The sequence below is a fragment of the Dromiciops gliroides genome, chromosome 4 (assembly GCF_019393635.1).
Source record: "Dromiciops gliroides isolate mDroGli1 chromosome 4, mDroGli1.pri, whole genome shotgun sequence".
In the NCBI taxonomy this organism is placed as follows: Eukaryota; Metazoa; Chordata; class Mammalia; order Microbiotheria; family Microbiotheriidae; genus Dromiciops; species Dromiciops gliroides.
In genome coordinates, this window is record NC_057864.1 from 439251695 (window position 1) to 439279179 (window position 27485).

The 27485-nt window shown below is 42.6% G+C and overlaps 1 protein-coding gene and 1 pseudogene across 1 annotated transcript; one reads left to right on the forward strand and one right to left on the reverse strand.

The window, feature by feature from the left end:
• Positions 1-5225: 5225 nt before the first annotated feature.
• Positions 5226-9164, reverse strand: LOC122726265 (annotated as a pseudogene).
• DDX20 (DEAD-box helicase 20) lies at positions 9120-21369 on the forward strand. Its single transcript, XM_043963877.1, has 11 exons — positions 9120-9518; positions 9955-10049; positions 10697-10865; positions 12461-12575; positions 12698-12840; positions 12956-13094; positions 13219-13277; positions 15098-15180; positions 15919-16024; positions 16149-16250; positions 19921-21369. Exons 1-11 carry the CDS (start codon positions 9233-9235, stop codon positions 21087-21089), a joined length of 2466 nt encoding a protein of 821 aa, XP_043819812.1. The 5' UTR covers positions 9120-9232; the 3' UTR covers positions 21090-21369.
• The last annotated feature ends 6116 nt before the right edge of the window (positions 21370-27485 follow it).

A 27485-nucleotide genomic window follows, 5' to 3' on the forward strand; every position in this document is an offset into this window, starting at 1 on the left:
GCTTGCTTGAGGTCACAATCAGAGACAGGATTTGAACCCAGGTCTCGACTCAAAACTCAAAAGTTCTCTTTCCGTTGTACCGTGCTGCCTCCCAAAGCAGTCTAAATGTATGTATGTGGTGTGTGCCCCTTTCTCCTCCACATTCCGGTAAATGTCCAGGAAGGCATTTAAGAATCTCACAGCTATAACTCTCATCTCCTCGCTCGACTCAGAAAATAAGGAAAAGGGCAAAAGCAATGTTCTGTTACCACTTGATCTCCTGACATGCTGTCGGCACCTCCCCCACCACCTGAGGAGATGCTCCTGCTGCCCTTCGTTATCTGCTCAGCGCCTGTCAGTTTAATTTAGCAAGGTTGCCGTAGAAGTTTGATTTAATCAAACCAGTCGCTGTATCCATCCTGCTCCGAGGCCCCCTTTGTGTCGCCAGATTAGACAGTGACAATTGTTTGTTCCTTGCAGGGCATCCCCCCCTCCCCCAGTTTTTCTGGCTGGAAGGAGGCAGACAAACCTCAGGGGCTAAGAATAGATACTGAAGGATTAAAGGCAGAGAACATGGATCTGGTTGAGGAAGCCCACTTACCATGTCCTATGTGGTCCTGGGGAGGGGGGCTGGGGGTGAAGGGGAGGGGTGAAGACGGTGCAGGACTTCAGCCTTGCCAGGCTTTCAGAAAGTCCTTAAGCTGTAGGATCTTAGATACAAAGCAGGAAGCTGCTTTACAGGTCTTCTGGTCCATCTCCTTCCTCTCATCAATGTGGAAACTGAGGCACAGGAAAGTGGAAGAACTTGCCTGAGGCCTCACAGGGTATAAATGGCAAAGGGTATATATGGGCAAAGCCAATATTCGGACCCAGTAGGTCTTGTTTTCGAGGGGCTCACCTCATTCATAGTGATCAAAGATGAGATCTGACTTCCCTTTTTGATAAAAAATAGTGTTGGAGGTGGCAGCAATGCTATGGTGGGAGAGGACTAAGAACTGGGTACTCAACATACCACAGACAACATTAATGTCTGGTTTCCAAGGCTGGGAACAAAAAAAGAAAGGTAGGATTCCTAACGTGGAGCTCAGTGGATGGAAGATGGGTAGATGGGTAGCAGGTGGAATTGTCACCTGATTGTCACATTCATGTAAAGGAAGGAGATATGCATGCACACATATATGTATGAGTTATACGTACATCGGTGTCGTAAGTGTACCACATGTAGCACATGAGTAATTGTACATGTATGGCCACACATGATAGCATGTTGTACATATTTTGTGTGAATTGTGTGCATATTAGTGCAAGGAGAAGATAAAGACCAACTAAAGTGGGACCTTTGATCCTTTAAAAAAAATTCATATTTGTATCATATCTACCGGAGGGACCGTACAACTTACAGGTGCCCCTTTCCAATTCCCCTTTTTTTCCCAGTCCCCCTTCCCACCATTTCCCCCTCACCTACATATCAGTAGCAGACACCATCATCTCTAGGAGCCAAAGATGATTAGCAAAAACCCTTTCTGACAGCTCCAATGAAAAACCCTCAAATGCAGATTCTATTGAGCATGTCTCATTGCTGCTGACAGCCACTTTATCAATTAAATTCCACATTCTCCGTCTTCAGAGACGCTGTGAACCTTCCTACCTAATAAATCATGGGCCCCCCAGTTATTGTTAAATATCCCATCAGTCTGTAATAAACTCCCTGCCAAAGGGGGCAGGTTATTTATTATGCTGCCTGGATAAGAATGAATAAGGCCCCCACCAGTTCTCACAAGGCGAAAAGCAAACTTGACGCCTTGCTCCCCAAAGGATCAGGCTTTGGTGCTTAATCGGGGCAATTAATCAAAGTGGTTTCTGGGACAGAAGGAAGAATTGGGTGGGGAAGGGTGGAGAAAACCATAGTCAGAAGATTTCTCTAAAACATGACCAGGCAAATCCCCATGGACTAGGCTGCTGGTTAGAGTTCCAGGGAGTTCACACCATTTTTCCTCTTTCCCCTCCTTACCATACCATTTATACAAAATCCAATGGTGTTGGCCACCAGCTTAATACTATATTTTGTTGTTGGATCATTTCAGTTGTGGCCAACTCTTTGTGACCCCATTTGGGGTTTTCTTGGCAAAGATACTGGAATAGTTTGCCACTTCCTTTTCTAGCTCATTTTACTGAGGAGGAAACTGAGGCAAACAGGATGAAGTGACACAGCTAGTTTCTGAGGCCAGATTTGAACTCAGGAATTTCTGACTCCAGGCCCAGCACTCTATCCACTGTGCCACCTAAAATACAAAATATGTTCCTCTGTATCTTAGGATGATAGCATAGGTGTGTCCAGAACATTGTATTGGTATGTGCATCCAGGAAATTTTCATTTTTTATTTTTTAAGGTGAACATTTATTGATTACTCAGTCATAAAAGATCTTGAATTCATCAAGGCAAGGAATCAAAAATTTAATAAAACAGTGTTAAAAAGTAACATCTCAAGAACTGTGAATGACTTGACTATTCACAATAATACAATGATCCAAGACTATCCCAAAGGACTAATGATAAAGCATACTATCCACCTCCAAAGAAAGAACTGATATTGATGGAACAGACTGAAGCATTGCTATTTTTCACTTTCTTTCATTTTTGTCTTTTAATCAAGTTTTCTTGCACAAAAATACAAATATGGTAATGTTTTACATAATCATATATGTATAACCCATATTTGATCATTTGCTACCTCAAGGAGGGGAGAGGGAAGGGAGGGAAAGAGGGATAAAAATTGGAACCCAAAAATTATAAATAAAAATGCTTGTTATTTAAAAAAAAGTAACATCTCAACTTTACCTTAAAAATGAAAATTAAAAAAATAAGAACATTAGGGTATGCCCAGCGTAACTCACAAACCTCATTCATACACATGCCCATGAGATGCCTTCTCTTAACATTTTTATTTTTTAATTTTTTTTAGTGAGGCAATTGGGGTTAAGTGACTTGCCCAGGGTCACACAGCTTAAGTGTTAAGTGTCTGAGGCCGGATTTGAATTCAGGTCCTCCTGACTCCAGGGCCAGTGCTTTATCCACTGCGCCACCTAGCTGCCCCAACATTTTTATTTTAAAAATAGATTGGGGGGGGCGGGGCAGCTAGGTGGCCCAGTGGATAAAGCACCAGCCCTGGATTTAAGACTCCCTGAGTTCAAATCCGGCCTCAGACACTTGACACTTAACTAGCCGTATGACCCTGGGCAAGTCACTTAACCTTCATTGCCCTGCAAAAAAAAAAACAAACAAAAAATAGATAGATGGCTTTTCATCATATTTGGCTAATATCTGCTAAGGAACATCTGGTAAAAGGGTCAATACAAACTCATCATAGCTACTGGAAAAACTCTAGATGAAAAGCTATACTAATAATAGTTCAGTTAGCATCATTTCCCCCTCCCCCCTCATGTCCACCCCCCCCATTATTAGAATGTACTCTCTTCTCTCTACTACCTCCCCAAATCTCTCTCTTCCTTTTAAGGCCCAGCTTAAGAACCATTTGCTGCATGAAGCTTTTCCGGATTCCCCCAAATGCTGGTGCCTTCCTCTCCAAACTATCTTGTGTTTGGCTACTTTGTATTTATTCTGTATTGATGTTCATTCTATATTTGATCATATGTGTGACTGTTTTCCCCATTGGAATGTAAATTCTTTCTGAGTAGTGGTTGTTTTACTCTTCATACTACTTACTACCTCCGGTGCTTAGCACAATGCACTTCTCTCGATTTTACTTTTGTGATGGCCAGAATGCTAAACAGCCAGCAATGGTTGCTGTTGTTTCTGGCAGATATGCATAATAAAGTCAGGAATATAAAGAAGCAAAGGCATAGTCCCTTAGCTTCCTGATGCCCTTCTGTGTTCTTGATCCTAGGTTTATTAGTGTGCCAATCATATAGCATTATAGAAACTTAATAGAGACTTATACACCTTGCCTCAATTAAATTCCTTTTGGATTGTGGAAGGTGGGTTCCTCAATGGGTTTTGATGACATAGACTGACAATTAAAGGTTTAAAATAGATAGATGATTTTTCATCATATTTGGCTAATATCTGTTGAGGAACATCTATCTATCTGGCAAAAGAATTTCTAACCCCAAGTCAGAGAGTTTGCCAGAGACTGGGAACTGAAAGGCAATCAAAGAAAGGCAATCAAAGGAATAGACTTAAACTGGGGCTTTTTCTAGCTTTCTGCCTCAGAATGGTGGCTTGGAGGTCACAACTGCACTAAAAGAGCTTTAAAATCCTTTCCTTGCCAGGGAGAGTCATATTATCTGCTATACACCCCCCCCCCAATATATGGCCCTGAAGACTGGAAATCAGCATATGGTAGCAGAGAGTAGCTTAGTCATAATAAGGCCAATAGAGAGAGCCAGTGGAAAGAACCCTTCCAGCCAAATATAGACACCTTGTTCAGAAGAGAAGATGGAATGGAGAGATGTGTGATTTGGCAGTATTGCCCTTGCCACACATGTTCCTATACATGGATTCCTTTCTGCATATTTCCTAGTTATTCACATCTGCTTTTTATGGACCTTCTCCTGCTGGGATGATCTTTAGTGGGTATCACTTCTCCACTGTCTGTTACATCATCTCTTCTGGGAGTGATTGGTCCACTGATTTTTTCCTTCCTGAGCTGTTCACTGATGCTATCTTCAGGTCTTCATGCCATAGAATGTAGTCAAGTGTCTAAGCTGGATTTGAACTCAGGTCCTCCTGAATCCAAGGCCGGTGTTTTACCTACTGTGCCATCTAGCTGCCCCAGTACATAGTTAAAGGTTTTATACCACCATCATCCCTTCAAGGTTCCAGACGGAGATGAAATCTACTCTTTTTTCATTGCCCCGTAAACAAAACAAAACAAAAACAAAACCCAAAAACTACTCTTTTGATCTTCTCCTGCTACCAACTTTTACTCCCTTCATTTGAGCCAACTCTATGACTTGAGGTTAGAAAATTACTTTTAACTCTTGTTAAATCTGATTGACCATTTGTATGCCCAAACTGATTTTGAGGACTGCACTCAATGAAATTCCACAGAAATTGGCTATGGGTTGGGTCTAAGAAATTATCCCCAATTCTCAACTCCCAACATGTTTTCAGATTGGTGCACTAGATAAATGAGAGAGGCCATGCTTTTTTGCCTTTGATCTATATTTTTGCCATTATTGTACATACATGCTAGCAACAAAATAACTGGTTATTTATTTATTTATTTTTTATAACAATTTGTCTTTTTATTTAGCACTTCTACAAATTATGCCTTAACAGCAAATTTCCGAAGAGGGTACAGGCGTTCCTTCCTCTGCTGTTTTTTGGTCTTCAGGCTTTCCTCATGCTTATTAAGCCTGTGGCGCATGGCACGGGTCTTCTTGGGCTGAAGGTCCAGGGGCTTGTATTTCTTGCCCTTATAGAATTTCCTGAGGTTCTCTTTCTGTGTCTGGTTGATGACAGTAAGGACTCAGGCAATAGATTTTTGGACAACTCGGATCTTAGATAGCTTGGATGCAGCTCCTCCAGTGACCTTAGCCACTCTCGATTGGGAAAGTTCCACCTTTAAATCATCTAACTGTTTAAGTAGCTCCTCCTTCTTCTTCCCACGAAGATCCCTGGCCTTAATTTTTGCCATGATCGAATATATGACAGTCCGCCACTGGATCCGAGGAGAAAGAGAATAACTGGTTATTTAGCAATCTGTCTCCCCATAAAAGTGTTGGTGTCTTTAGACCACACCATCTAAATACTGCAAATCATTAAAAAAAAATATTAGGCAAACACTTGTTGTGTACAAGAACCCTATACTAGGTGAAAGAGTTTTGATAATTCAGTTTCTCGCTCTGAAGAAACTTACAGGTGCCCCTGATTTCCTGGAGCTTGATATGATGCTTTGTTGTTGTTTTTTAAATTTCCTTTCCCCTCCACCTTCTTTTCCAGTCTTTTTTGTTCATTGTCTACAACCTGGCTTCTGACCTCATTCAACAGAAACTACTCTCTTCAAAGTTACTAATGATCTCCTAATCACCAAACCTGATGCTCTATTATCTTCTCTCAGTTTTTTTTTTTTTGAGCTTTTTTTTTTTTTTTAGTGAGGCAATTGGGGTTAAGTGACTTGCCCAGGGTCACACAGCTAGTAAGTGTTAAGCGTCTGAGGCCGGATTTGAACTCAGGTACTCCTGACTCCAGGGCCAGTGCTCTATCCACTGAGCCACCTAGCTGCCCCTTCTCTCAGTTTTTTACCTCTTTGCAGCCTTTGACACTTTTGATCACCCTTTTCTTCTTGCTACTGTCTTCTTTCTAGGTTTTCATGACACTGCTGTCTCCTGCTTCTCCTCCTACCTATCTGATTGCTTCTTCTCCTTTGCTAGTTTTATCCAGGTCACTCAAGTTAATGCTGGGTATCCCACAGGACTCTGTCTCTTTTCTCTTCTCCCTCTATCACTTGATGATTTCATCAATTCTCATCGATTCAATTATCATCTCTATACTGATAATTCTAAAATGTACTCATCCAGTTTCTTCTGACCTCTAGACTTCCATTTCCAAATGCCTAATGGAATCTCAAACTGGGTGTCCTGTAATGATCTCAAACACAACATGTTCAAAATCAAACTCATTCTCTTATCCCCAGAAGCCGCTCCTCTTCCTAACTCCCCTATTATTGTGGAAGGAGGAACCCAGGCTTAATACTTAGGTATTTCTCTTTCATACTCCTCCCGTTCCCATCCAATCTGCTGCTAAGTTCTGTTGAGCTGACGTTCCTAACTTCTCAGATGTATGTAGCTTTCTCTCCTCTGACACGGCCACCACCCTGGGGCAGGCCTTCATCACCTCACACCTGGATTTGCACAATAGTTAAGGCTCTCTTCCCTCCAGTCCATTCTCCATCCAGCTGTCAAATTTATCTTAAAAAGCGGGTCTGACCATATCACCCCATTTAATAAACTCCAGTGGCTACCTAGCCCCTTCAGGATAAAATACAAAACCTTGTGGTTAGCTTTCAAAGCCCTGTACAACCCGGCTCCTTCCTACTTTTTCAATTTTCTTACACTTTACTCTTCTCCATATAGTCTGTGATCCAGCAACACTGACTCCAGGATTTTTCTCAGGATTTCCCTCATTCCTGGAATTTTCTCCTCATCTCTGCCTCCCAGATTCAGTGGCTTCCTTCAAATCTTAGTTAAGATCCCATCTTCTCCAAGAAGTCTCTTCCAACTCCCTCTTAATCTACTGTCTTCCCAGTGTTGATTATCTTCAATCTGTCTTGTGTCTGTATTTGTATATAGTTATTTGTTGTCTTCCCTAATTAGACTCTGAGTTCCCTGAGGGCAGGGACTGTCTTTTTTTTCTTTATTTTTAATCTTCAATGCTTAGCACATTGCCTGGAACATAGAAGGCTTTAAAATAAATTCTTAGTTTACCTACTATTGTCTTTCTTTATTAGAAAGTAAGCTTGGGGGCAGCTGGATAGAGCACCAGCCCTGGAGTCAGGAGTACCTGAGTTCAAATCTGGCCTTAGACACTTAACACTTACTAGCTGTGTGACCCTGGGCAAGTCACTTAACCCCAATTGCCTCACTAAAAAAAAAAAGAAAAAAAAAAGTAAGCTTGGGAGCAGCTAAGTGGTGCAGTGGATAAAGCAGCAGCCGTGGATTCAGGAGGACCTGAGTTCAAATTTGATCACAGACACTTGACACTTACTAGCTGTGTGACCCTGGGCAAGTCCCTTAACCCTCATTGCTAACCACCCTCCCCCCCCCAAAAAAAAAGCAAGCTTGAGGGTAGGGGTTGTCTTTATTTTTTAATTGTATTTTTGGTAAAGTGCCAGTACCTGGTAAGCACTTAATAAATGCCTTTTGTCCACTGGAAGACATGGATAGGGTGGAAATCATATTGTTGGAAGGGAGAGAGCACCCACATCCATGGGCTTACAGAAGCACAGAAAGATGAGGGCAAAGTAGCCTCATTGGAGGGGTGTGTTTGTCAGAAGACTTTGGTCCCCACCTCAGCTATGCTGCTCCCGACCAGGTAACATGGAGCAAGTCCCTTCCCTTTTCTGGGAGTGTTTCCCCTTAACAGGATATGTGTGTAGATAATGCATCAGAAGACCTCTAAGCCTTTCTTCTTGTATATAAGGGACTTGTGCGAAGTAGGGCCAGATGCTTTTCTTGGCTGAGAAGTAGTCAACCATGGGGAAAGAATACTGCCTAAGTGGTCAGAAACCAAGCTGGTGGAGACTGTTTTTACATAACTTTTTCTTCGGTAGTGCAGGGAAGGGAAGAGCATTTATTAAGCACCTACTACGTGCCAGGCACTGTGTTAAACAGCTTACAGATAGTTCATTAGCCGGTAAGCTCCTTGAGGGCAGGCTTTATCTTCGGTCTCCTTTTATTTCCCCAGTGCCTGGCACGTAGTAGACGCTTTAACGAGCTTTGATTGATTGTTCCAAGGCAGGCAGTTCAATTATTTAGAAAAAAAAAACACACCACAAACAGAAAAAAAAATTGAGCTTGGATCGGTTGGGACTAAAACTGGCGGGATCCCGCTGCTGGGGAGCCGACGTCATTGTGATGACCCTGTGACGTCCACAAAGCTTTCGGCCGTGACGTCAGGAGAACAATGGCCCGGATCGCTGAACGCTAAGAAAAGCCGAGCGTCTGAGAAAAGGCTTCGTCGGTTCCAGCCGCCGCGTCCCCTGCTTAGCTCCAAGCGCGAGGAAGCCCCCGGCAGCCTCCCGAGGGGCCAGGCTGACCTATCCCCCTTGTGCCGGGGGCTGGGCCGCATGCCTCCCGCGCCCGGGTCACCAGGGGAGGGGGAGGGGGCAAGGGGAGAGAGAGGAGAGGAGCACCGCCCAGAAGCCCCAGAGCGACGGACCGAAGTGTGAGCCGGTGGCGCCCTCTGCCGGCAGGCGGCACCACACCCGAGACCTCCTCTTCTCCTTCCGGCCCCTCCCAATTTGCTCCAACCCTAGACTCACCAACTCCAACCAGCCCCGCCCCTAATTCCTAGCCTCTTCTGACCCCGCCCCTCTCACTACTCTAGTCTCTCTATTGGCCTTTCCTTTCCCCTCCCTCCGTTCTTCCCGCCCCCTATTACCAGGTAGGCCTCGCCTGTCCGTATCCGCTCTGGAAAGCTTGTCGATAAAGTTGTTTTTCTTTCCTCGCGCGGCCGCCTCCGCACTCTGCCCCACTCCTCTCGCGAGATCCGGCGGCGGTTGTGGGCGGCATGGCTGCGGTGAATAATACTCGTGGTGGCGCGATGGCAGCGGGTTTAGCTCCCGTCCCAGACCCTCCCGTGGATCCGGGGGAGCCCGGACAAGGCCGGAGCCTGCGCACGGCCCACGATGTGGGGGGCCCGCGGGCGCGCACCGGGGACGTGCTGCTGGCCGAACCGGCGGACTTCGGGTCGCTGCTGCTGTCGCGGCCGGTGCTGGAGGGGCTGCGGGCGGCCGGCTTCGAGCGGCCTTCACCGGTGCAGCTCAAGGCCATCCCACTGGGGCGCTGCGGCCTGGGTAAGGCCCGGGGCCCGCAATTCACCGTTGAACCAAACAGAAGCAGGTCGGGGCCGCCTCTGAGATCGGCCCCCACCTCGCCCATAGCTTAGAGTCGGGGGCTGGGGGGAGGCCCCCCCCGCCCAATCTCCTTCCCGGGGGCCGGGGCTCTTACCATCCTCATGCACGTGGCTTTTTAAATGATGACCTAACGGGCGGGGGGAGGGGCGGAGGATGGGTCCATTGAAATCTGTGATCTTCCAGGTCAATCAATAAACATTGATGAACCGGGTGAACCGAGAAAGGTCAAACCAGCCTCTGCCTTCAGGGGGTTTGCAATCTAACGGGGAGGATGGCAGGCAGCGCGCTTGCAGATGGCCGCGTCCTACCTCGGACCTGGTGTAACTGTATCTGTTTCCAGCAGTCACTCTAATAGCACTTGTTTGCTCCCCTCCAGATTTAATCGTTCAGGCAAAGTCTGGCACTGGGAAAACCTGTGTATTCTCCACCGTGGCTCTAGACTCGCTAATTCTTGAAAACCTGGCCACCCAGGTGAGTTTCAGTCGGAGGGCCCAAGTCAGAGGGCTTGTAAGGTGTAGAAGGGGGTAGACTTCTCTTTGCTTCTGAGGGGTGATGAGGGCGAAGCACTGAAAGGTCAGCTTGAAGTTTTCCATTCTAAGAATTGGAACCCTCATTTGAGTTTGCTCTGAGGAGGGTAGATCTTGGCTCTTCTCCAAACTCTACATACCCTGCCCCCCCCCCATGCCTTTCTTAGACCCTTAAGTGTTTGTCGAGTTGCTTTACTCCCCTGCCTCACTTTTATATAATACTTTTTTTTTTTTGCGGGGCAATGGGGGTTAAGTGACTTGCCCAGGGTCACACAGCTGGTAAGTGTCTGAGGTCGGATTTGAACTCAGGTATTCCTGAATCCAGGGCCGGTGCTTTATCTACTGTGCCACCTAGCCGCCCCCTGCCTCACTTTTGATGTGACTTGAAGTAGCCTTTCAGCATCTTCCAAGGAAATAGCCCTCTGATGGTGCTCAGGTGGTTGGAAGGATTGTGCTCATGAGCCATAGTTGACTCCTTTCTCCTTCATCCTTTGGGAATATATCTGGGGACTATATATGCTTTCCATCTTTTAAAAAAATTATTCTGAAAAGAGAATTGATTATTTTCCTTCCTCTTCCCCCAACCCCCAGATCCTCATCTTGGCTCCTACAAGAGAGATTGCTGTGCAGATCCATTCTGTTATCACAGCCATTGGAATCAAGATGGAAGGTTTAGAATGCCATGTTTTTATTGGAGGGACACCTTTATCTCAAGACAAAACCAGACTTAAAAAGTGCCATATTGCTGTTGGCTCTCCTGGTAAGCTTGTCCCATTGTTGACTGTTGTTGCTTTTAGGGACTGAATAAACTTCCTTTCTGGGCAAGAACATGGTACATCCTGAAATTGGTTATGGTTGCTCTTTAATGCCCGGTGTCGGGAACATTGAAGCAGAGAGACAGGCACTAAGCACATGAGAAAACAGTGCTACATTGGGAAAAGTGGTAGTTTTGGGGCTAGAGAGGTTGCCTTTGCCACTTAACACCTGTGTCAGTTAACTTGGATGATGAGTCACTTGACCTTTCTGGCCTTTATTTCTTTATCTGTAAAAGAAGGGGGATGGACCAGATGACCTGAGGTCCCTAATCTAAATCTATAATCCATGAAATTAAAGAATCCTCTTAATTTATGATCCTGAGGAATAAATTATGAATGTTATTGGGTCAAAATGGGTCTGAAGACAATGTGAAAGATGAGCTGCTTTCTAGCAGGTCTTCCTGTCTGGATACCAATTTTTTTTTTTTGGTGGGGCAATAGGGGTTAAGTGACTTGCCCAGGGTCATACAGCTAGTAAGTGTTAACTGTCTGAGGCCAGATTTGAACTCAGGTCCTCCTGAATCTAGGGCCGTTGCTTGATCCACTGTGCCACCTAGCTGCCCCTGTGGATACTGATTTTTTTTTTTTTTTGGTGAGGCAATTGGGGTTAAGTGACTTGCCCAGGGTCACACAGCTAGCAAGTGTCTGAGGCCGGATTTGAACTCAGGTACTCCTGAATTCAGGGCCGGTGCTTATCCACTGCGCCATCTAGCTGCCCCGATACTGATTTTTAATGTATATGTTATGGATTTTCTAAATTTGTAGGCCAGCCAGGAGTTGGTAGTCTGTCTATCCTCCTTGTAAAATGTTGATGAAATGGGAATACCTCAAGAGGGAAGATGTCTAGTTTTAGGGTAGCATCCCAGGCCTAGTTGAAGCTTCTTGAAGTCCAAAATGTTTTTTTTCTCAGTCCCACCCCCTAACAGTGCCTTGTACTTTTTTGGGGGGTCTGTATATGTGTTTTCCTTGATACAGAGAATTCAGGGAGGTGGAGCATGCACCTCATGCAGTCTGGCAACTGACTTTCTGCTTAGAGTCTAAAGAGCTGCCTGGGGCACTGAAGCTAAGTGACCTACCTAGGGTCACACAGCCAGCCTATGTAAGAAGCAAGATTTGAACCTATGTCTTTTAACTCTGAAATCCAGTCTCTAGCCATATGCCTCTTTCAGAGTGTGAGAGGTGTAGTGTACATCATAGCTGCTTATTAGATGTTGATTAGGCACTTTAAGTAAAAGGTTTTTTAATTGAATTAATTAGAACTCTTGGCCTCACTTCCATTTTGGCTTATTGATTAACTATGCACAAGACTTTAATGGGAGCTGGGGAAGGAAATTAGGGGAATGTAACTAATAGTGTCTGGTCTGCCCTCAGGCTTCCAGCAGTTGCTGTCACTACTGTTTAGGTTTTTAAAAAGTGATATTATATATGTGTGTATATATATTTACATATGTACATACACATATGCATAATGCTTAAATGTTTGCTTTGTACATAGTTGGTCCTTCACTATTATTTAGTTTTTATTTTTTCTGAAACATAGGCAGAATTAAACAGTTAATAGAACTTGACTACTTGAACACAGCCAGTATCCGTCTTTTTATTCTTGATGAGGCAGATAAACTTCTAGAAGAAGGGAGCTTCCAGGAACAAATAAAGTAAGAAAAATAACTGGATTAACCATTCAAACAAAATGCATAAATATCTTTGACTTTCTTTTCCAAGGGATGCTTATGTTAAATATCTCCAGAGCGTTTATTTTTCTCTTGTTATTCTTCAGTTGGATTTATTCCTCTCTGCCTGCCAACAAACAGATGCTGGCAGTATCTGCTACCTACCCAGAATTCTTGGCCAGTGCTTTGACGAGGTACATGAGAGACCCCACATTTGTAAGGCTGAATTCCAGTGACCCAAGTCTTATTGGTATGTCTAGGCTTTAGATAATCGGTTATAGCCCTTGTAATAATTCTTGACATATGTATGGCATGATGCCAGTTCCTTCTGTACTAATGATTTCTAATTTTTTTTTTTTGCATAGGGTTGAAGCAGTATTACAAAGTGGTGAATTCACATCCCTTGCCTCATAAGATTTTTGAGGAAAAGACCCAACACTTGCAAGAATTATTTAGTAGAATTCCATTTAATCAAGCTTTGGTCTTCTCTAACTTACATAGCAGGTAATATGATTTAAGATCAAGATGCTGAGTGAAAGAGAAAAATATTTATGGAAATCAAAGTTTTTTGAATGAATTCTATAATCATAAGACTTGATCTATATATGTGTATATTGTTTTTCCATAGAGCCCAGCATTTGGCTGATATCTTGTCATCTAAGGGCTTTCCTGCTGAGTGTATTTCTGGTAAGTGGTTCTAGTGCCTTGGAACAAAATTCTCAAAGTAAGAAGGAAGAAATGGTATGTCAGATGTTGTCTTGGGATTTTGAGGCAGTCAGATGAATAACTTTGAAATAAAGAAAATTGTCACTTAAATTTTACTTTGATAGGTTAAAAAAGAATTAAAAACATTTTTTTTTTAAAGAATGTTTTCCCCCAATTTTTCTGTAATTTCAAAATAGTCCAAAGTACTGTTTCAGTTAGAAAATTTTTGCCTTGGGAATTTTAGAGTATGTTTGTGATGTCTACTGAGAGCTTTATTTTAAAACTGAAAAGATTACTTTGCTAGTTAACTTACATAACAGTGATGAAATTTTACAATCTGAATAGAGTTGAGAATTTTATTATCTTAAAGGGAGATAAAATAATTTGCCATTTTCTTCCACATAGTTAAATTATCTCTTCTGGACTAGCAGCAATGGATAATTTGGGGTATTTTTTTTTCCTCATAGAGCAAGTGAGTTGACTAAGATGAGATGTTTTTGCGACTCAGCTGTAGTTTTGGGGTTTTTTTTTGTTTTTTTTGGTGGGGCAGTGGGGGTTAAGTGACTTGCCCAGGATCACATAGCTAGTAAGTGTCAAGTTGAATTCAGGTACTCCTGAATCCAGGGCCCATGCTTTATCCACTGTGTCACCTAGCTGCCCCTGTTAGTTTTCTGATAGAAAAACACTTTAAATTTGGGTCAGAAAATCCGCCAAAATGTACAAAGTATAATGTTGTGTTAAACTGTCATTGTAATCAGGATGGGAGTTCATATTTATGGTCATGATGCCTTGTGTGCCTACAGTGATTTACATACATTAATCTCATTTTGTCTTATAAGACTTTTATGATATCAGTGGTTCAAGTATCATCCCTATTTTAGAAATGGGCAAACTGAAGCTCAGAGAAATGGTGACTTCACCCAGCTAGTAAATGGTGGAGATTGAACTGTAGCCCAATGATTTTGAATGCTTTCTCCAGTGTATTTCATTAATGTTTTTGGAGCATTTATTATATAATATGTACATTTTTGTTGAAAAATATCATCAGTAGGTATAGATACTGTGTGTGGTGATGAATTAAAAATATTCCTATTATTCTAGAACCATATTCTAAGAAGCTCATCTCTCTTACAACTCTCACTCAGAATCATTCATATTCTAAGAAGCTCATATCTTAGCATCACATCATATGGCAGCTAGATAACAGATAGAGCTGTTGATAGAGCTGGAGTCTGAGTTCAAATTTAGCCTCAGACACTTAACTTTAGCTGTGTGTCATTTAACCTTTCTCAGCCTTAGTTTCTTCATATGTAAAGTGGGGATGAGGTAATACTTGTAAAGTGTTTTGCAAACCTTAAAGCCTCTATAAATGCTAGCTATGTAGAGGGAAGACATGTAGAGAACTGAAATCTTGCTCTTATGCCTCATTGTAGAAGTGACCCTGGGTTCTTGAAAGCTCTGCTAGTAAGAACACAAGCTTTGGCAAGTCCTCCCAAACAAAAAAGGCCTAGTATGGGTCCAGTTACTATTGTCCAAGGATCAGCCTGGCTCTATTTGGAGATCCTCATCACCAGATGACGTTATTTCAGTTGTATCAGTGTGTCAAACGATCTACTAAAGTTTGAAGGGCTTGGAATTTGCCTCAGTTGGAGGACTTACCTATATTAATGAAATCATAGATAGTGAAGTCTCGAAATGGGTTATTTAAAATACTGAGAGTGGGAGTCAGGGGGCTGCTTTTTACCTATCTGAGTGGTAGCAAAAGTGCTTATAAAACATACCATGTTCCTGGATCTCTTCAGGTAGCATGAATCAAAACCAACGTCTTGACGCCATGGCCAAACTGAAGCAGTTCCATTGCAGAGTCCTCATTTCAACAGATTTGGTAAGCTTCCTGTTCACTGTGGGTGACTAATACATCTTGACACATGTTGTAGTTCTCAAATGTACAGATTTAGTATATTTTATGTGCATGTATTGAGAGGATACCATAAGACAGCCTAGCCTCCTTCTGGTTCTGTGGAATGATTTCTTAAAATGGCTTTGGTATTTGTCCCTTTTCTTAAAGCTAAAGCAATAATGGTTCACATAATAACAACATACATACACACACACACACACACACACTCACACTTACTTTTTTTTTTGGTGAGGCAGTTGGGGTTAAGTGACTTGCCCAGGATCACAGCTAGTAAATGTCAGGGGCTGAGGCCAGACCTGAACTCAGGTCCTCCTGAATACAGGACCAGTGCCATACCCACTTTACCACCTAGCTGCCCCAACAACATATATTTATGCAGCATTTGGTGTATTATCTACTTTTCATATGAGGAAACTGAGGATTGCTGAGATTTTAAAAAGCTTTCCCAAAGTTCGATGGGTAGTAGTGTGGGAGTTGGGGCTTGAATTCCAATGGCTACTCTTTCTACTCTATATACAAAATTTAGAAAACACATTTACCTTCACCCATGTTTCCAGATACACTTCTGTCCTTAATTTGGCACTTCATCTGTGGTTGTGACAAACTAGTATAGATTTTTGGGGGTGGAAATGACAATGTGCATTTTGAAATAATATGAGGGAACATTATTAAGTAAACAACTGCTATCTTATTCATTTTGAGACTTCACGTGGGATTGATGCTGAGAAGGTGAATCTGGTTGTAAATTTGGATGTGCCATTGGACTGGGAGACGTACATGCATCGGATTGGCAGAGCTGGACGTTTTGGTAAAAGACAAAACAAACCCAAAAACCTGATTGACTTTATTTGAGGAAAGGGCCCTTATGAGATGGAATTGCAGGTACTATTTGTGTCTAGCAGCAAGTATAATTTTACCCCTTTCTGTTTTAGGTACTTTGGGGCTAGCTGTAACCTATTGTTGCCGGGGAGAAGAAGAGAATATGATGATGACAATTGCCCAGAAATGTAATCTTAACCTCCTCTGTTTGCCAGGTACAGTTTATTATCAGAAATTTGGTAAAGATCTGCTAGCACAAGATGTATTTGATTACCATATTAGCTCTGCTTTTATTTAGGTGGGATGTTCTTTGCATAATCACTTTTTGTTTATATAAGTAGAGACTGTTAGACCATTCTTTCTATAAACATCTCAAGATTGGGCAGTATCTTGATCTGTCTATACAAAGGATTTCATGGAATTATTGTTTGTATCAGTCATTTATGTGCTCTATCCTTTTATTTTTAAACACATTTGAAACAATGAATATATTTTTTTAAAAACCAAGTCTTGGGAATGTTGTTATATTTGACCATTCAGAAGATAGGGTAAATTTTTTTGGTGGGGGGGAGTAAGGCATTGTGTTAGGTGCTGTGGGTGAGAGAGATAAAAATATGGCCCTTTTCCTCATAGAGCTTAAGATGTAATGGGGAAGATAAAATATTCACACAAATAACTAATATAGAATGTAAAAATACCATAAGAGATAAAGTATTTTGAGAGTTTAGAGGAAAAATAAATTATATCTCTCATGAAAAGGTTTTGTGTTCTTAATATGTTGAATTTCTTTCTTTTCTTTCTTTTTTTTTTTTTTTTTGTGTGGGGCAATGAGGGTTAAGTGACCTGCCCAGGGTCAGACAGCTAGATCGTGTCAAGTATTTGAGCCGGGTTTGAACTCAGGTCCTCCTGAGTCTAGGGCTGGTGCTTTATCCACTGCACCACCTAGCTGCCCCTTAAAGTGTTGATTTTCACAGGTGGATGAATGAAAGATAATTTTAAAGCTTTTTTTTTTTGGAACCAACTAAGCTAACTAAATGTTAATATTTAGAATATAGGGCTTAACACATTGAATTATCTGGAGAAATGAATTTCTTTGAAAATAATCTTTTTTTTTTTGTTTGTTTTTTTTGGAGGGGCAATGAGGGTTAAGTGACTTGCCCAGGGTCACACAGCTAGTAACTGTCAAGTATCTGAGGCTGAATTTGAACTCAGGTACTCCTGAATCCAAGGCCAGTGCTTTATCCACTGTGCCACCTAGTTGCACCCTGAAAATAATCTTAAGCCCAAACTTGACAGTATATAGTTTTAAAGATACATGTTTTAAATTTATTTCATTAAATATTTCCCAAATACATGTAAGAAAATTTTTAACACTTTGAAAAAAAATTTGAGTTCCAAAATCTCTTCCCTTCCTGCCCCTCCCCCCTTCTTTTTGAGAAGGCAAGCAATTTGATATCAATTAACAGTGTGTTGTTTTAAGGAATATTAAGAATGAAACTGGTTAAGTCTTAAATTTTAGTTTCAGAGGTAAAATGGCAGCATAGTCTCCCTTAGGAGTTCCAGCCTATATATAACAGTCCAGTGTGATTGGTGTGTGTGCAAAGTGCTTTAAAAATAATAATTTCGGGGCAGCTAGGTGGTGACCCTGAGCAAGTCACTTAACCCTCGTTGCCCTGCTAATAATAATAATCATCACAATAACAACAATAATAATTTTAACTGCTTAGAAATTTGTATGTTATTTTAATGTCTGCTAGAGAATTGGCCAGCAAAGCCCCTTTTGGTGGAAACTAGTGTTAGAATAAATGTCATTTATTTTTTAACAGCATGATAAAGAGCATGAAGGTGCCAAGTTGGAATCTTTCGGTTTGTAATCAATATAGTAGGCCTTTGAGGATATGGAGAAGTCTTTGTGGATGTGTATTACTCTTGGACTTGGGTGACAACAGAGTAACTGAGAGAGGCCTGGGAGTCTGGTTAAATAAGGTTGGGAGTTGTAAAGGACCTTTGAGTTAGGAGAGCCAGGGAAGTCACCTAAAGCAGGGAGAAGTGGATAGGCACTGTAGCTCCAGTGGGGGAAGAAGTCCAGAGTCTGAGGGAGTCAGCCAAGACTGAGATCAAGAAAACTCAGGTGACAAGACTAGGGACAGAAGGGTCAGAGATAATCTAGGATTTGGGCAACAGAAAAGGTACCGGACTGGAGGTGGGTGTCAAAACCGTAGGCTGTGGTGTTTAGATGGCAGGGAGTCAAAATGTAAGGTCCCTGAGTTACGTAGTAGGCAGGGGCATCAGAAGTAAGGATGGAGCTGAGCCAAGTGCTTAATGTAGGGGATTTATTGTTTTTAATGTGGAGAGGCAGACCTGACTGTGACTCTTGGAATGTTTGTTGGTAGGGAGAGTCTTGGACTACCTAGACAGTGGTGCTGCAATGCTGTTCACACTTTTTTCAAAAGGGTTAGCCAGCTTTCTACCCTTTCTCTCACTTAGAGTGTTTCATCTGAACTTGAGTGATGCCTCTCTTATCTGTTAGAACAATAACGTCATCCTTTTAGGATTTAGAATGGTGTTTGCAGAGCCTTCTCATTATCTTTTGGTTAAAGTATTGAAGGCCCAGCATAATCTGGCTCCAGCCCACGTTTGCATTCTTTTCTTCTTCACATAGTCAGCATTCTAGCCAAATTGGCCTCTGCTCAATTCCCCACTCTTTCCCTCTTCTGTCTCCTCGCCTTTGCTCACACCATCTTCCCGAATCTGGAGTGGTGTTCTTTCCTTCTGTATTCCCCTTCCCTTTATCCATCTGTTGTCATTTTCCCTTCTTTCAAGACCCATCTCAGGTTTCTCACAGTATTTCCTATCCTGTGCATTGATCTCTCCCCCTTCTGAATTAAATTTTATTTTCAAATACATTTTCTCTTTCTCACCCCCAAACTGGTTTGTCTTTGCAGTATTGCTGTTACTGTATAAATTGTTCATCTGCTTCTGCTCTCCTTACTCTGCATCCCTTCATGCAAGTCTTCCCAGGTTTCACTAAAACTATCCCCTTCATTATTTCTCTCAGTATTATTTTTTGCAGTAGTATTTTCTCATATACGTGTACCATAATTTGTTTATCCATTCGCTGGTTGATGGGTACCCCAGCAGTTTCCAAGTTTCTGCCACTACAAAAAGTACTGCTGTAGGGGCGGCTAGGTGGTGCAGTGGATAAAGCACTGGCCCTGGATTCAGGAGTACCTGAGTTCAAATCCGGCCTCAGACACTTGATACTTACTAGCTGTGTGACCCTGGGCAAGTCACTTAACCCCTATTGCCCCGAAAAAAAAAAAAAGGTACTGCTATAAATATTTTTGTATATATGGATATTTTTTTCTCTTTCTTGGATCTCTTTGGGGTATAAACCTAGTATTGGTATTACTGGGTCAAAGGCATGCCGAGTTTAATATTTTATTTATGATTTAATATTTGTGCACTTGCCCATCCTTTCCTTTGCTTTCCAATTAGATTTTTAAACTTGGAAACAGGAATAATCAACCTCTGTATCCCAAGAATAATGTTCTCTGTGTTGTAGATGCTTAATTTTTATCGAGTTGAATTGAATTCCCAGTAGGTAAGCAGTTGTGGGGAGCACAAATCCTGTTCCTCTTCTTAAGTTAGATAAAGGAAAGAGGAAGAAGGAAATGCTGGGAAAGAACTCTTCATACTGTCAGAAGCTTTTGATCCTTCCACCAGATGGAAATGCTGTTGGTGAGGCTAGAGGTTGTCTGCCTTATTCCAAGAGCAGCTCGTAAGAAGAGTGTTCTCAGGACCTCTGAAGTCCGTGCCGCACTTTGATTCAAGCTGGTAGGAGTATTAGGAGAATATTAACGCTTTCCTTTTTCTCCTACACAGACCCAATTCCTCCTGGCCTGATGGAAGAATGTTTGGAGTGGGATGTTGAAGTCAAAGTTGCTGTGCCTACAGCGGGCTCAGTCAGTGCCCTGGTCCAACCCCCTAAAGCGATTCAGAAACCAGATCGGACCCTTCAGACACCACAGCAAGCTCAGAGTAGCCGTGTGGCTTTACCCCAGACAGCTTCCGGCTCTGCAGGAGCGGTCAAATCAAAGAAGGCTGCCAAGCAGAAGCATCCAGGGAAAAGCCATTCAGACTATGGAGGCAAAGAGAAAGGGGAGCTTTCCAGGGGGGCGGGCTATGCCACACAGTTGAAAGAACCAGGAGAGAACTACATTCAGACCCCGGCTGAGAGTTCTAGTGTCTTTCCGAACCAGGCCAGAGAAGCTTCACTTGCCACACTCCCCAAAATCCCTTGTCTATCTTCCTTTAAGACCCAGCAACCCTGCACCGTGACTTTTGCGGAATTGGTGGAGGATTATGAACATTACATTAAGGAGGGACTAGAGAAGCATGTAGAAATTATCAGGCACTATACTGGTCCTGGGGAACAGGCCCTGCAGCCCCAGAATGGTTTATTGAAATGGAGACAAACTCAAGAGAGCCCCCGGGCGTTGGTGAGCAGTGGCCGCTCAGAAGATTCAGCTAGTGACAGTGATTCTGGCTGCTCAAGAGCATCGTCCCAGAGCAAAGGGAATAAGTCATGTTTAGAAGGCTCTTCTGACAACCAGGTGAGAGAAAACGAACTGGCCTCCATGACGGGCCGTGCTTCTCCCGACCAGCCCTTGAATAGAAGTGAAACGCCGAGTGTGGAAGAAAGCCAAGATGTTCCTCACATCCCGATGAAAGCCCTGGGGAGGGAGGAAGGGGCTAACCAGACCTCTAAGCGGAGCCGGAAAAGCGTTCCCAAGCGGGCACCCCACCAGCTCCAGTGGGAGCCTCAAGAAGAGAGTTGGTGCGATCACGCTGGGGAGCAACCTCCAGTTTTCCCCACCAATCCTCAGAGTTATGAGGATTACTGGAGATCCTGCTACTGGGCATGGCAGGAATACTATGCAGCTGCCTCGCAGTCCTACAGCTGGAACGCCAAGAGACACTCGGATTGGATGGCGGCCTATCACATGAACACCATCTACCTTCAGGAGCTAATGCGGGGCGGTGACCTGTGAAACCTCAAGTGGTCACAGCTCCTTGGTGCCTCTGGGGGACTCTGTCCTGTGGGGTGGACTGTATTGGCATTCTGGAGGAACTTTAAAAGGCTTGAGGTTCTATGAAATGCTTTTATTCTTCAGGTTGGTTTGTATCAGGTGAGGTACTATTTCCTCTTTCTTTCTGGGCAAAATTCACAGATTTGGGCTCTGAAAAAGAGAACTTTGGGTACAGAGCCGCAGTGCATCATTTTCTTACCACTCTTTCACTGTCCCCCTTAAAAATAAACTAAACATAGTATCATACCACTCCTTATTTAAAACACTCCTAAAATGCCACCACCTGCTCCCAAGGAAACATCTAACTGAGATGTAAATATTATGAAGGACTTTCTGTAGGAAAAAAAATCGGTTCTAATCAGCCTGGATTTTCATAACTATAATGTGAAAATACAGTATTTTTAGCTTTTTTTTTTTTTTACCTAAAACTTCCCTCTTAAACTGAGGTAAATAGGGACTTTTAGTAAAGATATTTCTTTCAACTTTGTAAAAGCCCAAATAGGAAGGACACTGTTTATTTCCGTAAAATGAGCTTCTAAGGTTGCAAACCCCCTATGTTCTCACTGTTAACTTTTCAAATGTTGGTTCCCAGTGGAGAGGCTGTTCATTTTGCAGCACACAGGGTCAGGATGGCTGATGCCTCACCGTGTCATCTTCCCATTCTTATTGTGAGAAGGCAATCCAAAGGAATCACTTGAATGGCTTGTGGAGGCTAGCCTTTATTCTGCTGAAACTGTCTTCACACAGTGTCCCAGATGCTCCCCTCAGCGGGCCTTTTCTCTTAATGTGTATCTGTTATGTCAGAGTGGGAGCAAAAAGTTATTCTCCTTGTTAGAAAATGTAACATTCTAAAATTGTGGCTATTCAGAAAGTCACCAAACTTAGAATTGCTTTCTTTGTGGTTCTCTCCGCAGTGGCTGGCCCCTCCAAGGAAAGTTGATTCTTTGGAAGGAAGAGACCAGGTTTTAGGGGAGCAGGCTTGGCTCTTCATTTTGCAAGACTGTTGCTTTTGGGAGGGTTAGGCAACATAAATGTCCTTCCTCTTTGCTGTCAGCATACACCCACAGTGATCGTCATTTATTGTCAAAACACCCACACAACCATAGTCCTGAACTCGACTTAACACCTTCCGCTTTCTCTTCTGAGGTTGAGCAATGGGGAGGCTTTACTTTTCTATCTATATGGTATTGCCAAGTGAGGATGAATTAATTAAAACTATGTAAATAGCAATTCCATAATTAGGTCCAGTCTGCCATACAGTGGTAAAGATTTTAATTACACGCCAAAGTAAGATCCTGTCATTGCAGGTTACCTCTGCCTTGCCGTGTCCCATTTGCCACCCCACCCCACCCCCACGCCCCCAATACAGCCAAGTTAGCAGCCTGTCATTGCCAGGGAATTTTAATTGGGATGCCACTGCATCTTAATTAGAACTGAAATTACCCATTAGTCCTGAAATTAATTGGATTCTCTTTAGGTTTGTCTGTTACTTTGTGTTTGTTATTTTTTAAATTGGAAAATAAGCCAGAGATGAGCACATCTTTATTGCCAGAGATGAGTTTGAGGAGAGGAACTAAACACAAAATAGATTAAATCTCAAGTTTTCTTTTTCATGAACATTTGTGAGAAAAAATTTTGTAATTGTGCTTCCCTGACCAGAGACCCAATTTGGGTTCTCTGGCAGGATGTTCTCTTCCTAAAAAGAATGTTTTTTGCCCAGGATTGACATCCTGACAAACTCTACAAGTTGCTTGCTAGACGTTTTTAGGAAATAGGTATGGAAGGCGAGATAGATAATCATGAGAAAAACCACTGTGGCCTGGTGGGAAGAGAGCATCTGAACCTGGCTTCTGAAAGTTCTGCCTCCACTGTTACCTAGCCCAGTGATCATGGGCAAATAATTAAAAAAAAAAAATTTTTTTTTGGTGGGACAATGGGGGTTAAGTGACTTGTCCAGGGTCACACAGGTAGCAAGTGTCACGTGTCTGAGGCTGGATTTGAACTCAGGTCCTCCTGAATCCAAGGCTGCTGCTTTATCCACTGCACTACCTAGCTTCCCCCCCCCACCCCATCCCAACTGTCCCCCATGGATGAATAATTCTAAGAAGACCAGTTTGCTTAACTGGAAAATGAGACCCGTGGACAAGATGACCTCTTAGTTTTTTATGTGGTTTTGTAACTGATGTGAAAAGTTATGGGGCCTGGAGGAGGTAGGAGTGAATCCTATTTGTAAATAGTTCAAGACCTTATTAATTAAGACTGGTTAAAGGTACGAATTGGCAACATGTTGTAGCGGATGCTTTATAAAAGTATTTTTTAAATAACTTCTTATATGAAGAATAACTCAAATGAGATTGATAGTTTGTTTCTTTTAGATGATTGCTTTATTAAATAGGCAAGTTTGATGTTGTTTTAAAAATGTATTTTCTAAAATGGGTTACATATTTTTCAGTCTTGTTATACTATCAGTTTGCTCCAGTAATCCCAATATTTAAAAATATCTTGTGAGTTTCTGTTAGTATAGTTGCAGTTAAAATTGTACTGTATTTCAGAATCCACCTTTGTAGACAGGGGAATGGTTTGCTTTTCTTAAAAATATTGATAAGAATCCACAAATTCTGGAATGTTTGTTGGCCTGTCACTTGATATCCAAGCATATTATAATGAAGAATGTAAGTATTGGTTACTGTCCTTGATGTCTAGAGTGCTCTGGCATTAGGCTGACACCTAGTGGGTGATGAGATTCAGAGCAGCCATTCTCTGACTGTAGAAGTAAATGTCATAGTCGAGCTACTGGGCCTTTTGACCCCATGGATATTTGTGCTAACATGTCTTATTTCTCATGCCATTGCCAATGACCAAGATCTGGCTGTTGTATAGTGGTGACAATTTTAAGAGGATTTTCTTTTAACTCAGTGATATTGTAGCTGCTGCCTGTTCTGTAACTGTTTCCTTAGAAAAGATTTCATTTTGAGCCTTGTTTTTTAGTTGAGACCTTGGTTTAGAGTATTTGTTTATTCCCTTATATCAGGGCTCAGATTTGTAGTAGCTAGAGGGCAAAATTAGGATCAGTTAGAAGTTTCAGAGAGGTAGATTATAGCTGAATGTGAGAAAAAATTGATAGCAGTTGTACTTGAATATTCTGTTTTGGGCTGGAAGTGTTTGAGCAAGCTGTCAGATGGTTATCTCAGGGATTCTGTAGGAGGCATTCTAGCCCTGGGCAGGATGATGGTGGATTAGAGCTAGAAGGGGTCTCAGAGCTCATCCAAGCCAAGTCCCTCTTTTACCTCCCAGTGTGTTTGTGAGGTTCAAGTGAGGAAATAATTGCAAAGGACTTTTGTATAGTATCAGGCACATAGGAGGAGTCACAGATAGGTTAGCTGTTACTATTAAGGGTTAAGTAGGTAGGAAGTGCAGTGTAAAGGATCTGGAAGGGACTTTGTATGTCTTGTAGTCTTATCTCTTGTCATCTTACAGATGATAGACCCACTCCCACTGCCCTCGGTAGGAAGCAGTGGGGCTAACATCTGCACCCAGGCTCTCGGACTCCTGGTACTGCCATGCTCTACCCACTCTGCCATGGAGGCTGGACCAGATGATCTTTAAGGTCTATTCCAGCTACAAGGCTTCCAACAGAGAATAAATGAGACCTGAGTTACAGCTGCTCTTGTGGGCCATGGTAGCTTTAGGAGTGGCAAGCTGGAGTACAGTAAGCACGCAGCATCACTTTGGGGTTTGTGGCACATACGCCATTTAATCCAGATTGGATACATCAGGTACAGCAGTGGCACACGACTTGGTACTGTCAATGATAGACACACTTTAACATATGCACTACAATTTCAAAGAGGAGACGACAGGAAACTCAAGAACTTTTGTTTTAGAAAGTTGTTTTCAGATGAAGTCTGAATCTTCCTGCAGTTTTGTACAGTGTGTTTCTGTCTCTGCCATTGTGACGTTGGTAAGCAAAGCCCATTTATTATACGAAAATAGAGAACAACATACATGATGTTTCTCACAATAAACATTAACAAAGGGGGTGGGGGAACCTCTAAGGAGAACGTTGCATTGGAATGTCTGATTATCAAAAATATACCAACCCTCCCTCCACCCCCCAGCCCCCACATTGTAAAATAGTCCCTTGGTCCAAGGAACCCCAAGGGACTGAGATCATCACCCTACACCGAGTGGAGTGATCCCCACTCCAGGTAGGTAAGTGACCTGCTGAGACGAAGGCCAGTCCCAAACTTGGTGAGAAAGACACACAACGAAACAAATGAGACTAAGGAAGAACCTCTTTAAATCACTGTTTTTTGATGGTCCCTTCCTCTAATGAACCTCTTCTAAGGGTCATGACGATGTTTTTCTGTCTTCAGTCATCTTCAACACTGCAAACGATGAGGTTCTCCACAAAGAAGCCCAAAAAGGAAAAAAATGCCTATCAATTCCCTGCTTGGCCATATTCACAGTGCCATTTTGTTGGATGGGGAGCAGATATTTGGTTATGCTAGGTAAACTCTTACCATTTTTAAAAGTCCATATGCATAACCAACCTCACAGTTATCTGGTTATAGGAGACAGGGGAGCTGGGATCACTGGAATCTACAGAGAATCTTAAAACCTAATTTTGACCCATGCTTTCAACCTTTTCCTAAGTTAAAAAAAAAAAAGTCAACTTATCTTTTCCCTACTCTATGAAGTTACCACCTCAGAGTGTGGAAAGATCCCAAATTAGGGAGCAGGAAAAATCTTCAAGGGCTTGGTTGACCCATATACTAGATCAACAGTCTCAGGATATTCATGAATTTTCCACCTTTGCTAATCATTGGTCAAAATTACATGGTCACCATTTTTATGTATACAGAATATAGGCTCTTTTCTTTGTATCCCCAGTGTTTAACACAGTGCCTGGCATGTAGTAAATGCTTGGTACATGCTTGTTGATTGCTATATTGCCCAATTTCACCCTTCTTTGTGCTGGTGTTAGGCCCTCAGGTAAGCACGGTGAGAGATCAGCTCCTTTGGCAGCAACTGGGTAAGGCTCATCCCCCACTTGTGTAATCTCAGCTAGCCAAAAACGGCTAGCTGAAGTAAGTCCTCAGTCTTCTGCTGTTGAGGGGGCCTGGTCTTTTGAGCTGGCTGTCTGCATAATTGTTCCAAGCTCAAAAGGCTTATTCACAAAGACATACCATGGTGAAGTAAAAATGGATATAATTCTTTCTTTTGAGAAATTTATGATGTCCCATAGATGGCTCTGAATGAGACTCCCCTGCAAAGGCAATGCCAGACATGTAGGTTCTGTATGATAATCATAGGGAAAATGCAGTGGGGAAAGCGCTGGGTGAGGCTGCATCCTAATCCTGTCAGCCTTAGTTTGTCCACTACCCACCTAATAGGGTTGAGAAGCATATAATGTAAATGGGAAAAGGTGCAAGTGCTAAACAGGTTTAAAAGATTATGGTTTGAAATAGTGCTTCTTAATCAAAGACTGGAAGGGGTGCTACATCTTTTGGCTCTGAAGAAGCTGTTTACACACATGCAGAATTGGCACCCCAAACTGCTTCCACACTAGGGCAGTGGATTCCCAAAGTGTGATCTCTGAGTTTCCTGCTCCCTCTCCTCCCACCCCCAAGTTGCCAGGTCACTTATGTTCATGTTGTTGCTGAACATTGTGACAGTTGTTACATTAGGCATGTGGCATGAATGGATCATTGTAATCCATATTTTGGTGTCTCAGAATAATGTTCTGACAGTAAATGGAATCAGGAGATAGGCTTCTTTTCTTGGTTCTCAGTCACTAATGAGCTGCGCCTTTTAGGGCAAGTCCCTTAACCTTTTGGGGGATTAATTATTAGAAGGTTTGGACTAGCTCTCCAGGGTAATACACAGATAGTGTTAAGACTTAGTTCTGTATCCTCTGTTCTTGTTCAGCTTTATCTTGACAGGTTGGGGTTGAGGGTACATGTTCTATGGAAACTCCAGAAGTGGCTCATGACCTGAAAAGCTTGAGAACCAGTTCCCTAGGGGCCAGTGGAAGAGGAAGACCTCATAATTCTGGATTTGGTTTTGTTTTTGCAAGTTGCAAAGATACCTGTCAGACTTTTAGTGCAGTTTAGAAGTTGGACCTTCCTTGTTAACCCTTCTTAAGCAGACCCAGGATCCAATTGTCATGTTTGGGCATTTCTCCCATATATAGCTACTTGATCGCTACCCCCTTTTAGATCTACGGTCAGAGAAACTTGTTAAGGTCTCATTTCTAGCTGAGGGTTGTCAGGTTGAAGTGTTGGGGATTAAGAAGGGGCTGAAGGAATTTTGAGGGCAGAGGTGGTGTGGTGGTGACAGGGAAGAGCAGCAGTT